This window comes from Oncorhynchus clarkii, chromosome 16, assembly GCF_045791955.1.
Source record: "Oncorhynchus clarkii lewisi isolate Uvic-CL-2024 chromosome 16, UVic_Ocla_1.0, whole genome shotgun sequence".
In the NCBI taxonomy this organism is placed as follows: Eukaryota; Metazoa; Chordata; class Actinopteri; order Salmoniformes; family Salmonidae; genus Oncorhynchus; species Oncorhynchus clarkii.
In genome coordinates, this window is record NC_092162.1 from 60,254,012 (window position 1) to 60,268,755 (window position 14,744).

The 14,744-nt window shown below is 42.2% G+C and overlaps 1 protein-coding gene across 8 annotated transcripts; it reads right to left on the bottom strand.

Moving 5' to 3' along the window:
* Positions 1-438: 438 nt before the first annotated feature.
* On the bottom strand, positions 439-14,744 carry LOC139368860 (YTH domain-containing family protein 1-like). Of its 8 annotated transcripts, none has more exons than XM_071108293.1 (6): positions 14,301-14,744; positions 13,566-13,590; positions 5,121-5,200; positions 2,475-4,109; positions 1,960-2,007; positions 439-1,822 (listed from the first exon to the last, which is right to left on the bottom strand). In XM_071108293.1, exons 1-6 carry the CDS (start codon positions 14,325-14,327, stop codon positions 1,793-1,795), a joined length of 1,845 nt encoding a protein of 614 aa, XP_070964394.1. In that variant the 5' UTR covers positions 14,328-14,744; the 3' UTR covers positions 439-1,792. The 8 variants fall into 8 exon arrangements, with proteins under 8 accessions (XP_070964394.1, XP_070964390.1, XP_070964393.1 ...); XM_071108289.1 differs by having other exon boundaries at positions 5,103-5,200; positions 14,301-14,673; XM_071108292.1 differs by having other exon boundaries at positions 14,295-14,537.

The following is a 14,744-nucleotide window of genomic DNA, read 5'->3' on the forward strand; positions in this document are numbered from 1 at the left end:
GCTCACACACACTGTGATGTCACAGAATTCCAGGTTTAATGCTCAAGTCAGAATAAACCTACAACACAAGAGAGTGGACTGAATGGCACACAGAACAGTTTCTACCCCGTCTCTCTGTGCAGAATGGGAATCCAGCATGTCTGAGATCAGTAAGAGAACAAAGGAAATACTGCTGTACTGTCAATAAAGGAACTGTACTAGAAAGAAATCGTTGTGCCAACCATTACTCAAAAGGGCTGTATAGTGTTTAACCACAATGTAATCAAGGTTACCAGACTGTGATTGCAGCCTGCATGATTGCACATTGTGGGCTATTAATTAGGGATAATTGTTTATCATTCAATGTTCAACCACCAATCAATCTTGATGGATAGATAATTCCTGATACCACTGACTTATTTTCAATGACTTTGACCAACAAAAAACACAGAAACCATATTTAGTTCTTATTTGTTTTCTTACTCTTGATAGTAAATCAGTTGCTCATTTCAGGTCATCTCCACGACTACAGGCTCCTAAGTTAAATCTTAGCATTAACAAGAACATGAGATTTACAGAAAAAAAACACATTTTGAGAAGCAAGTCAAACAAAACAACAGATTAAGACAGAATTATGATGAACGGACAATTAACCCAAGTGATTCTTCCAAATAGAGAAACAATTCATTCATATGTAGCAGTTACAGCACATCATTCCAACTATAAAATAATTCATTTAAAATGGTGAATGCTACATTTCTCTCAGACTGGCTTGAGTACGTGAACATAATCTCCTGATAATGACACAACTTCTTCAAGACAAATGTCATTTATCAAAACAAAGTGGAAGGGTGTTAGGGATGTAAAATAGTATAATTTTCAATTCAGATGGTGAGAGCTCCATCGTCATGGAGGACACCCATCAGTTACTTCCTTCCCAGAGGCCTTTGCACACTTCCTCCTTTGAAATGTCCCAAGTCTGACTTCAGACTATCCCTGATTTCTCCAGCACTGTCAGTTAAAGATTCTTTTGACAAGTCATCAATAACTAGAAAACAAAATATTAAGGCTCCAGAAAAATCATCTTTCTGAACTGAAAATTGTCAGTAGTAAGCCATAAAATATAGACTTTGTTGATCTTGAATGAAAAATAGATAAACCGCTGAAGTCTCATTATCACACACAGTTCTAAGTCCGAACATTTTTTGCCTTTGGGATCCTCCAACCCTGTTGGCACAGTTAAACCTCTGAAAGATGGCAACACCGCCCCCTAATGGACAAACAGGGGCAGGACACGGCAGTTCCTGATTGTACAGAAATATAAAGTGGCAGATACTCTTCTCCTTGGTGCTGTCAAACCCTGATTCAATTCGAGGAAGAGTTATTAGGGAGGGGCCAGGAGAGGTCAAAAACAAATCCAGGAAGAGTTATTAGGGAGGGGCAAGGAGAGGTCAAAAACAAATCCAGGAAGAGTTATTAGGGAGGGGCCAGGAGAGGTCAAAAACAAATCCAGTCTGACGAGAAAGAGTACATGGGATAGAACGTAAAAAAACAGTCAATCAGAACTAAAACAATGTGATGGTGGTGGCTAGGTAATACATGAACTCAGCTTGTTATCCCTGCACAAGAGGTGATGGGTGGTACCTGGGGCCGGAAAGCGCATGTCTCCACGGTGGTGGCAGAAATTCACCAGGATTAAATAGAAAAAAAAAGAATACTTATTTTTATTTTTTAAATATAATTTCTGAATTCTTCTGTCTCTTAAATCGAATGTCCTAGTGTAACTGTTGATCAAGCCAAGGATAAATGTCTTCTACTGCTGTTTACTCCTGTTTTGGCGCTCCTGTGGGGAGACGAGAGAAGGACATGAATAACATTGAAAAACACAATCGAAACATCAGTGACCAAAATGTTCCTTCCACCCCTCGTCATCATAACAGTAATGTCAGATTCCTGTTGAGAGACAAACTGGACATGTACCTGCTCCAGCCGAGAACGGTTCTGGATGGGTGCAGGCGGCTCAAAGGTCTGACAGCAGGAGTACAAGGAGAGAAGAGAAGTCAGTTAAACACACACACACACACACACACCTCTTATGAAGAGGGCTATGAAATGATAGGCTCTATATCAGGGCTCTCCAAACCTGTTCCTAGAGAGCTACCGTCCTGTAGGTTTTCCCTCCAACCCTAATCTAGAGCACCTGATGCTAACAATTAGCTGGTTGATAAACTTAAAATCAGGTGAGTTACAACTGGGTTTGGAGTGAAAAGCTCCAAGACGGTAGCACTCCAGGAACAGGGTTGAGATCCCTGTTCTATGTACCGATGACGTTCCATCTTCATATTCACCTAGATGAGAACTAATGTCAATCAAATGTTTACCTACAACAAAGGATTGTATTTGAAACAAACACTTTTGGGAGGCAGGTTCTTTAGCATCCATAAAGCCTAGGAGTGGATGGACAGGATTTAACAAGACAAGTGTATCTAACACACCTTGCGTACCTCCTCCTCTTCCTCCTGCCTCTTCTCATAGTGGGAGAAGTCGTCGAAGATGGAGGTGGTGTGCTTGAAGCCCACGATGATCTTCATCACCTGCTTGGCCTTCTCCAGAGGGACCTCCTGAGTGTCCCGGGAGTTGGTCACCGGCTTGTTGTCGTTGTTCTCAAGGCGGATGTGGCGCAGCTGGCTGTTGGGCACATCCTTAACAAACAGCCAGTCCACGTCAAACTTGCCCTTCCACTTGTCCTGCGCCCAGACGCCGGCACTGGTGCCGTAGTCCACGGACGAGCGCATCTCGGCCACGCCGCAGAAGTGGCCGCTGCCGTTGACGCTGAACAGCAGGTAAACGGGTCCTTTGCCGTTGAGGCTGCGGAAGGCCCCGTCCAGGCGCTTGTTGCCGTGCTCGGTGCTGCACCAGATGGAGTACTTGATGGAACGGTGGATGTCGTCCTCAGAGTAGCTCTTGATGATGAACACACGGCCGTTCTTCAGGTTCCACTCAAACACCCTGGGGTTGTAGCTGTGGGCGGCACGCAGCTTCTCCAACACCGGGTGGTTCTCCACTCCACCAGGGACCATACCGGCAGAACCAGGGGGACCGCCATTACCCCCGCTGACTATGCCAATCATACTGCTACCGTCCATGCCGGCCCCTCCTTGTCCGTATCCAAGGTTACGGTTGCGCGGGGCGACCCAGCGGGTCTGGGGAGGTGGGGGTTGGGTCTGGTGTTGGTAGGGTTGAGGAGGGTGCTGGTGGTGTAAGGCCATGGGCTGCATTTGCTGCTGCAGCAGGGACTGGGGAGGGGGCTGCATGGGGTTCTGCTGCATGGGGGTCTGGGGCTGCATGGGGTGGCCATGGGGCATGCTCATAGCCTGCTGCTGCTGCATGGGGGCTTGGGCCACTTTATTCATAGGCCCCTTGTTGTCCCAAGTGCCAATGTCCATGTTGTGTTTGATGGGCGGAGGGGGCAGGGTTCCCCCAGGGCTGGGCATGCCTGGTTTCACCTTGTTCTTCAACTGCTGGGGTTTGGCCGGCTTACTAGCGATGGCCGCCCAGGAGGCGGGCTTCGGCGGGGGCATACCGATGGACGTACCCCCGTTCCCCTGTGCCACCACCGGCGGTCCGCCAATCACAGAGCCCACAGCCTTGATTCCTGACCCCTGGCCTGTGAGGTCACCACCGATCTTCAGGCCCACCATGCCCTGCTCCAGGCTGTTCATGCCAGGGGCCTTGTTGAGGGTGTCGCTATGGAAGCCTGTCTGGCCGTCAGGCACCAGTGTGCCACCCAGGGAGCTGGGAGGGTAGCTATAGCTGCCACCGTAGGCTGAGCTCTGAGTCTGCTGGCCCTGGGAGCCACTGGTGCCCCAGGCGGAGAAGGTCGGGTTCTCAGGGAAAAAGTTAAAGCGGTGGGGGTAGATGCTGCTGCCAAGCCCTCCAGGCTGGCCAAACACGGTGTCGGGCATGAAGTGGTGGTCTCCATTGCTCAAGGGTCCGTAGGGGGTGAGGTAAGGGATTGGGGGGTCTCCACCAGTGGACCAGGGGGCCTCACTGAGGGGGTAGGGGAAGCCGATGGAGGGGGCGTAGTAGCTAGACAGGTAGGGGTCGGTCATGGACTGGTAGCTGCTGTTCTGTGGAGGTAGAACAATTACAATAATCTAGACCCGTTATGTAAAAAGTTGTTTCATTAGTCTTTTGGTGTTTGTTTCACATTATGCAGCACTAATAAACAGTTAATCACAAAACACTCAGCTAGTAAATGGAAAGAACATGGACCCAGAAGGCCAAAACTGGGGGGTTAAAAGAATGGCAATGAGAAAGTAATACCAAAAATGTAATTTTGCAAAGGCAGATTTGTTCTGTGAGAGGAGCAAAATGAGGCCCTCACTGGAAACAATCTATCGCCCTTCATCAGACAAGGTCATGAGATATTTCTGGCATCCATTTTAAATGAAAAACTAATAGAGAATAGAGGGTACAAGTTAGAAGGCCACATTTAGCAACTAAAAATAAAAACGGAAAACGCTATCGTCTTCTGCATATCAACCGTCTTGCCCTCTACTAAGTGAAAAGCTATTCAAGTGAGGGAATAATGTCAGCGTCATTTGGGCATAGAGAAATTCCATCTTTCTAAGGCTTTCAAGACACTTCAATCTTTACATGCAATACCTGACCCTGAGCTTTCTTCTTCTGGAAACATCTGAGAATTTTGATCCACTGAAAACCAACTGGAAAATGTAGGCCTAGCCCAGGTATATTCAACTCTTACCCTACCAGGTCCTGAGGACAGCTGCTTTTCTGTTCTACCTGATAATAATTCTACCCACCTGGTGTCCCAGGACTGAATAAGTCCCCGATTAGAGGGAACAATGGGAAAAAGCAGTGGAACTGGCTTTGAGTCCCAGATTTGAATTTGAGGGACCTAGCCTATGTTGGGGAAATCTGAAACCTTGATATAAAGAGCTTTAATAACCCATCACTTAAAATCAGTCTGATACAAATGGAGACCAACTCTTCCAACTGCAGCTTCAACACACAAACTGCCACCCCTGTCATGTAAATTCAGAATTGAATAATAAGAAAATGTAAACATTATCCCATGAAAGACTGGTTAGCATTATCACCTGCGGCCAGTCACGCACCTGGGTTGATTGGCCAGTGAGGTACGGCTCAAAGTCATTGTCGTGGACAGTCTCCTTCTGATGCAGCGAACCATTTTGCACTGAAACGACAACACAGGAGTTAGGATTTTTGGCAAAAAGAAAATCAGGAATGATTTCTATCTCAACAATAACAGGTGAGTGGCAATGCACTGTCAGTTCAGTGAAGGGCATTTGGAAGTGTGCTTAGTAGGCAGCCTTAACACTGACACTCAGCATGCGCGTATGGTGTCATCCTCCACAAATAACCTGCCTGCATCATCGTGATATGCCTGACAGCCACCTGGCACTTGCTAGGAGACCCGTCGTATCCTGGAAGTGAATCAGGCAGTGACCTACACCCCTCCAGCAGTGTCAGTATGAGTCAAGGCCTGTGCTGTGTGTCACTGCCTCAATGTCTAACACACAATTAAAGGCTAGTCAAAACCAATCAACGTCACAGCCTACCAGCAGTGAATAATCAGCGAGTCACTAAAATGTGCGTGTAGAGAATTTGAGGCTGGTTTGCATACATATATTCTGAATAATATCTGGTGTGCAGTCTAAGTTTGTATGTCAAAGTCAACTCACCCAGAAAGTATGGCAAAATGTTAGCTAATAAATCAGTTGGAATTGTGCACAACAACTTCCACCAATAATCTATGGCAAACAAATGTAGAATAGGCTGTTGACTATTGTTTAGCTAACTGACATGCAAAAGGTACCAGGCTAGATACTCTCTTCAGCTAGGCCTACACTATCTAGATCAGATAGGTGTCCCGGGAGGTGAAGCTGTAACCGTGTGCAGGGGACTAGAGACCACCAGCGCAGATCAAAAATTGACCCCAAGTAGCTAGCTACTCTAAAAGTTCAAAAAAGGTTATTGGGCTGTCCTTGTGGGTTCCTGAGGGCTATCCTACAAAGCAAGCTAGATCTACTCTGGGTTTTCTAAAGCTAACCAGCTTCAGTTAGCTTCACATTCCAGCTCAGGCTTCAGGCTTCACCCGTACTATGAGAGTGGATGTTGCTCTTCCGCCTGCTGCTAACTCTAGCAGGCCTGTAACTGTGCGTGCATGTCACACATACCTAGTTGAACAACAAACTCTTCATTGAGACAATGCTGAAACATCAAATCAGGCTTTTATATTTTTTAACATATTGTTAATGCTGACTTCGGTGTGCTTATCAATGCACAACCACATGTACCTTTTCCCCCCACTCGTATCGATTAAATAATGGTTAAGTCATACAAAAGTGTTACTGTGCATGAAGTCACAAATGCATTCTGTCATTACTAAATGTGTAATGTGATAATGTTAAAATACCAATAATATTTTATTAAAATATTTAAAATCAGTTGTCCTTTGCAAGATGGAGAGAATCTGATTTTATTGATGAGTTAGTGAGTTAGCCTTCCCCGGAGGACTCGTTGCCATAGAAATGTGCCTGGCTAAAAGGTGAGAGGCTTTTGTTAAGAGCCACGCATTGCTTGTGGTCCGGTTTTGGAAACATTAGGAACGCATCTTTCATCAGCAAGAATATTTTAAATTTAAAAAAAAAAAAAAGATATATATTTTAAAAATTTTTTTTTAAAAAAAGGTAAATTAGTACACACATTTATAGGGTTAGGGTTCCTACACAGCCATATCTCCATGTAACACTGCTTGTTTACAGAAAACAAGACAGCCTGTTCTAATTAGCCATCAGGTGTTCCCCTCCGAACACCTGTGCATAAACAGAAGACGGATGCCACAAACATGTTGTCACTGAAAAACAGTGCCGAGGGATTAAAACGAAATGTTGGTTATTTTGGGTTTTTTAAACAACTAATTTACCAATGTAGGCTCAATGATTTAAATTTCATTTCATTCAGGGTTTTTCTGTGAACTCAATACACAGTTTCTCTAGAGATAAATCGGATCAAGCCCAGTTATAATTTCCAACAGACCAATATTCAACCGTTTAGCGCAGAAAACATGGTAATTAGGTACAATGACCATAATCCATTGCGTGCCTACTTATCCAGTCTGTGTGGGGCTGACACGGAGAGGGATGGAAGAGGCAGAAGATGCACAATCGAGAGGGTCTCTCTACCTGATAATACATGATCTAAGTGATTTATAGTTGGTATTCAGGAGTCATAAGTATGCCTTATTTACTTTTGAACACTACAATTGTTATTGTCAGACAGCAGCTCAGATGAATTGGAATGAAAGTCATCAAATAAAACAAATGCAATGTAGACAAGTGAAATATTTTAAAGTAAATAAATGTTTAAAACCTCTTAAGTCTACCCCTTCCTTTTTCGAACATTCTGTTAAAAATCGCGCAACTTTTCAGCGTCCTGCTACTCATGCCAGGAATATAGTATATGCATATGATTAGTATGTGTGGATAGAAAACACTCTGAAGTTTCTAAAACTGGTTAAATCACGGCTGTGACTATAACAGATCGTGTGTTTCATTGAAAAACGCAAGAAAAACTGCTCTCTGAAAGCTAAAAATAATTTCCATAAGTCACTTTCATGGGTTGTTAAAAGGGGACAAAATTTAATATCGACCTGCATGCAATTCATACAAATTCCACACGATGTCGCCATTGTCGTCATTTTCAATTGAATTTTTTGTTGGAAAATCCAACTATCTGGATTCCGTTTCTTCCGGTCTCCACCAGGATCTTTTCAATGTGGACATTGGCAGCCATTGATTTGCAGACGAGGAGCTATTGAATATACATCGCCCTGTAATCATTTTGATAGATTATAAACGTTTACTAATACCTAAAGTTGGATTACAAAAGGATTTCGAAGTGTTTTGTGAAAGTTTATCGTCGACTTTTTTAATTTTAAAAAATGACGCAGCGTTTAAAAACAATGTTTTTTTCTGAATGACACAGCTTCCATAGAAAGCTATTTTGGGTATATATGGACCGATTTAAACGAAAAAAAGACCCAATAGTGATGTTTATGGGGCATATAGGAGTGCCAAGAAAGAAGCTCGTCAAAGGTAATGAATGTTTTATATTTTATTTCTGCGTTTTGTGTTGCGCCGGCTAAGCTATATCTTTGTTTACATCGCATTCAGGCATTTTGGGGTGTTGCATGCTATCAGATAATAGCTTCTCATGCTTTCGCCGAAAAGCATTTTAAAAATCTGACTTGTTGGCTAGGTTCACAACGAGTGTAGCTTTAATTCAATACCCTGCTTGTGAATTTTGATCAAGGTTTGAGTTTTAACGAGTACATTTAGCATTTAGCGTAGCGCATTTGCATTTCCAGGTGCCTAGTTGAGACATATGCGTCTCAAGTAGAATCAAGAAGTTAAGTAGGGGATAAACGCCAACGTTCTGTACATTACCTTGGAAATAATGGACGATGCAGCGGGACGAGGCAGAGCAGAGTCCCTTTGTAGAGTTCATTTTTCCAAGGTAATGTACAGAACGTTGGCGTTTATCCCCTACTTAAACATTTATTTACTTTAAAATATTTCACTTGTGTACATTGCATTTGTTTTATTTGATGACTTTCATAAAAATACGTAACGGTTCCGTATTTCACTAAAATAATAAACGCTTTGTTTTCGAAATGATAGTTTACGGATTTGACCATATTAATGACCAAATACTCATATTTCTGTGTGTTTATTATAATGAAGTCTATGATTTGCTATTTGATAGAGCAGTGGTAAGCAGCAGCAGGCTCGTAAGCATTCATTCTAACAGCACTTTCCTGCATTTGCCAGCAGCTCTTTGCAATGCTTGAAGCACACCACTGTTTATGACTTCAAGCCTATCAACTTCCGAGATTAGGCTGGCAATACTAAAGTGCCTATAAGAACATCCAAAAGTCGAGATATATGAAATACAAATGGTATAGAGAGAAATAGTTCTATAATAACTACAACCTAAAACTTCTTACCTGGGAATATTGAAGACTCATGTTAAAAGGAACCACCAGCTTTCATATGTTCTCATGTTCTGAGCAAGGAACTCGCTAGCATTTTTACATAGCACATATTGTCCTTTTACTTTCTTCTCCAACACTTTGTTTTTGCATTATTTAAACCAAATTGAACATGTTTCATTATTTGAGAATAAATTGATTTGATGTATTATATTAAGTTAAAATAAAAGTGTTCACTGTTCATTCAGTATTGTTGTTATTGTCATTATTACAAATATTATTAAAATCGGCATCGTCTTTCTTTGGTCCTCCAATAAATCGGTACCGGCGTTGAAAAATCATAAATCGGTCGACCTCTAACACAAACGGTAGAAATACTGATTTTTGTTGATTATTTCATTTTTAGAAACAAATTTGTACTCATCTTTTGGTTGCTAGAGACGTGAACCAGTCCTTCGTTTGATTAGTTCGATATTTACGCAACCCAGACGTTTGTTCTTTATGTTCCGTTGCCATGCTCAGTGGCAACATTCTTATCCCTTGCTTGCTACTAGCTAACCAACTAGCTACGGCTAGTCACTAATGAAATATTACTGGTCGCATACACATGTTTAGCAGATGTTATTGCGGCTGTAGCGAAATGCTTGTTCCTAGCTCCAACAGTGCAGTAGTATCTAACAATACACACAAATCTAAAAGTAAAAAAATGGAATTAAGAAATATTAGGATGAGCAATGTTGACGCCGGAGTGTGTGTGTGAGATATATATAACACACACACAAAAAAAAGTTTGGGGTCACTTAGAAAAGTCCTTGTTTTTTTGTCCATTAAAATAACATCAAATTGATCAGAAATACAGTGTAGACATTGTCAACTGGCAGCTTCACTAAAGAGTACCCGCAAAACACCAGTCTCAACGTCAACAGTGGAGAGGCGACTCCGGGATGCTGGCCTTCTTGGCAGAGTTGCAAAGAAAAAGCCATCTCAGACTGGCCAATAGAAAGAAAAGATTAAGATGGGCAAAAGAACACAGACACTGGACAGAGGAACTCTGCCTAGAAGGCCAGCATCCCGGAGTCGCCTCTTTACTATTGATGTTGAGACTGGTGTTTTGCGGGTACTATTTAGTGAAGCTGCCAGTTGTTGACTTGTGAGGCATCCGTTTCTCAAACTAGACACTCTAATGTACTTGTCCTCTTGCTCTGTTGTGCACCGGGGCCTCCTACTCTTTCTATTCTGGTTAGAGCCAGTTTGTGCTGTTCTGTGAAGGGAGTAGTACACAGCGTTGTAAAAGATCTTCAGTTTCTTGGCAATTTCTCGCATGGAATAGGCTTTATGTCTCAGAACAAGAATAGACTGAAGAGTTTCAGGAGAAAGTTCTTTGTTTCTGGCCATTTTGAGCCTGTAATAAAACCCACAAATACTGACGATCCAGACATTCAACTAGTCTAAAGGCCAGTTTTATTGAATCTTTAAATCAGAACAACAATTTCAGCTGTGCTAACATAATGGCAAAAGGGTTTTCTAATGATCAAATAGCCTTTTAAAATGATACACTTGGACTAGCTAACAACATGCTATTGGAACACAGGAGTGGTTTCTGATAATGGGCCTCTGTATGCCTACGTAGATATTCCATTTTTTTTATCGTCCGTTTCCAGCTACAATAGTCATTTACAATGTCTAAACTGTATTTCTGAGCAATTTGATGTCATTTTAAATGTTTTTGTCCATGTTCTTTTCTTTCAAAAATAAGGACATTTCTAAGTGACCCCAAACTTTTGACCGGTGGTTGTGTGTGTGTGATATATCTATGATGGGATGTATAGACATTATGTGGATAGAATATGTAGTATATCTGAAGAATACTTAAGATTGAATTGTATATGTACTGCAGTAGTTGAATAGGATAGCCTTGACTAGAATACAGTATATTCATATGAAGTGGGTAAAACAGTACATAAACATTATTTAAGTGACCAGTGTTCCATGTCTATGTACATTGAGCATAGCAGCCTCTAGGGTGCAGGGTTGAGTAACCGGATAGTAGCCGGCCAGTGACATTGACTAAGTTCAGGGCAGGGTACTGGGTAGACACCAGCTAGTGATGGCTTGGCGAGTCTCGTAGTCCCAGCGTTGATGTACCTGTACTGACCTCGCCTTCTGGATGATAGCGACGGCTGCAGCCAGAATAACAGCAAAGTTGATTCCGTTGTGTTTGTTTCAGCTGTTTATCCCATTTATACCACAGTTGCCAAAGAAAATACTAAGCACACATTTACCGGTAGAAAGAAAAACATTTTGTATTTGTTTTAATTTCTATAAGCAAATTCATTCTCTCATATTTTGGTTGCTAGAGACCCAGTCGTTCGTTCGTTCTTTATGTTCGGTTACTATGCTTGTGGCGACGTTGTTGTCCCTTGCTTGCTAGACAGCTAGCTATGGCTAACACAGTCACGACCTCTGCAGACAGAATAACGGAAAAGTAGCTGTTTTCTATTGATATTCAGTAGGATAAATCCATAACAATGAGATGATAATGCCCAATGTTGCCTGTCATAGCAAGAAAAGTTTGCCTTCTCATCAAGACACTTGAAACTGTTCATTGCGAGGAGATCGCATTGCATATCAAATACTAGGCTAGAAGCTAGATAAATAGTTTGTTGCTAGCAAACCTGCCAATATGACAAAAGTCTAAAAAATGTTGCTGAAAACAGATGGTGAAACTAGAAACATGAGAGGATTTGACAGCATAGCGCCACGTGTGTCATGACGGCAACAGCAGGCACCAGAGAAATTCATGTTCATCACTCACCGTGCTAGGTCATCAGATGCTCCAAAAAATGTGTCTCTGCACAAACAAATCAATGCTAGCTAGCTAAGTTTTCCTTGATGGACCTGTATTTAGAAAGTATCGAATTTCAGTTGTGTAGCTGTTGGTTTAGCCTTTGTAACTTTGCAGAAAGTAAGGTCTGCATGTTTTTATTTAACCTTTATTTAACTAGGCAAGCCAGTTAAGAACAAATTATTATTTTACAATGACAGCCTACCCAGTCCAAACCCTCTCCTAACCCGGACGGCGCTGGGCCTATTGTTCACCACCCTATGGGACTCCCGATCACAGCCGGTTGTGGTACAGCCTAGGATCGAACCAGGGTCTGTAGTGACACGGCTAGCACTGAAATGCAGTGCGCCGTAGACCGCTGCGCCATGCACAGCACTGTGTGTCATGATTGCAAGGTATCCCGATATCTTTTCCAACTGTCCCATTACCTGGTTTTCATGTCCATTCTAGAATGCCCTTCTAGCCAATTAGAAACAAGTATCAAAGGGGCATGGTATATGGCCAATATACCACGGCTAAGGGCTGTTCCTATTCACGATACAATGTGGAGTGCCTGGACACAGCCCTTAGCCGTGGTATATTGGCCATATATCACAAACCCAGAGGTGCCTTATTGCTATTATCAACTGGTTGCCAACGTAATTGGAGAAGTAAAAATGTTGTCATACCTGTGGTATATGGTCTGATATACCACGACTGTCAGCCAATCAGCATTCAGGGCTCAAACCCCTCAGTTTGTAATAAGTGATAAGCAGTAACGGGAAGTCACTACCATATATTTTCCAACTGTCCCAATATATTTTCCAACTGTCCCATTATCTAGTTTAAAATGCCCTTTAAGCAAATCAGAAACGAGTCTTCAACAATGCTGTGGTATAAGATCTATTATAAACTGGGTGGTTCGAGCCCTGAATGCTGATTGGCTGACAGCCGTGGTATATCAGATCGTATACCACGGGTATGACAAAACATTTTTACTGCTCTAATTACTTTGGTAACCAGCCAATACAGCACACTGCGTCATGCCTAAGAACAGCCCTTATCCGTGGTATATTTGCCATATACCACACCTCCTCGGGCCTTATTGTTAAATTAGTAGTGAAGGGAAGTCACTACCATCAACGGTCCTTTATTAATTGTTCTACATTACATGTTATAGCATTCAACCCACTTAATGCATTGTGCATTTATTGTTTACAGTAATCATTTGAACGGAAATCTGTGATTCTTTTTTAATAATCGACACTAAACCGAACTCACAAAGCACTAATTGCTCAGCACTACAAATACTGTGGGCTGCAACTCTTAAAACAGCATAGGCCTACAGTAAGTATATATTTTGCATCTGTGAATTTATTTTGATGTTTATCTTGATGTTTCTAGAACCATACCGTAATTGAGAATCGATTCACAATTATAATTTTGCTGTCAGAAACAATTCGCTTTTCCTAACATAACATGTAAGGTCCCTTAACTATAAGGATAACGTTAGGCTCCGATAGTCCATTATTGGGCTAACCCAAAGGGATTCTACAAAAAGTTATCCCACCGGGACAGCCAAAGACCCCTTTTAGGTTCTAGCTGGGTAGAACCTCTTTCCCCCCTAAAACTGCAGCTAAATATACGGCTGTTTTTCTTTTGGTTATAGATAGGCCTATTTGATAGATACGTGTTAGGTATGTGAAATGCAATGATTCTTACCTTTAGATGCTTGTCCCTTTGATCTCTGCATCCCCATTGTATCACGCCGGGAATAAAAGAAAACATGCATGTTAGCCAAAGGGAGCTTCACCAAACATTACCTACCTAGCTAACTGGGCCTATCCGCTGGCTAGCTAGTTAACTAGCTGACAAGTGTCTAACCATGATCAAACTAACATTGGCTAGGTAAAAGTTCTGGCTAGCTAGCTACGTAACACCATGGGAAAATCCCATCAGTGAGTTGGTCAGCTAGCTTTTTGGCTAAACGCATAGTTTAAATATGACTAACAAGATCATCAAGCAATGATGTAACGTTGCAAGATAGCTAGTTAACTTACTACGCCCATTTAGCCAACTAACTAGCTAACGTTAACCAATGATACATTTAAATATTAGCTTATCAGGTTAGTTAACCCCTGATTTCTTAAGAGTTGGCTAGCTAGCAGGTTAGCAAGATGTTAGCTACCTAGCCAATATTACTTCGCTAGCAAATAGTTTGCTTAACGTTAACGTTAGCTACTTGTTTGCCCTCAAACATCGTACAGTAAAACTATGCAAATATGTGGTCGCAAAACGTCCTTCGTTTGAACAAACCGGTTAGTTAGCTTGCCAACAAACCACCTGGCACAATTAAATTAGTTTGAAACGTAGCTAACGTTACCTGGCTAAGTAAGGTTAATTAGCTAGCTAACATATTTACTGCACGGCGAGATGCATCGTCCTGCCTAACGTTACCTGAGGGTCAATGCTTGTGGCAGACATAATTCATTAAGCAAGTCCCTGGATTCGCACGGAGCCTAGCAGGTCAGTGTATCTGATGCTCCGGTTTTCGATGGTTCCTAGCTCAGTTAGCTGGCTAGGCTAGCTAAAGTGTTTTTCCACTGCTTGTATCCCCAGATCAACTCCCACAGTGCAAGTATCTTATCCGGTCCGCTCGGATTCAATGTCCAAGCTTAAATAAGTCCGGATAATATTTCTAGATCTCCACAGAATATTGTTTTTGGATCCTGTACAATCTCTGTCCACAGTTAAATCTTTTACGTCTTTTTTTTCCACTCCAGAGATCCCTCCACAGTTAGCGTGCAGCACTTCCCCCAATGGCTGTTCTATCCCATTGGTTCCATCCGGGTTCTAGACTGAGCTTTACGACAGCGACACTGGGTTTCTTGAAAGGTGAGT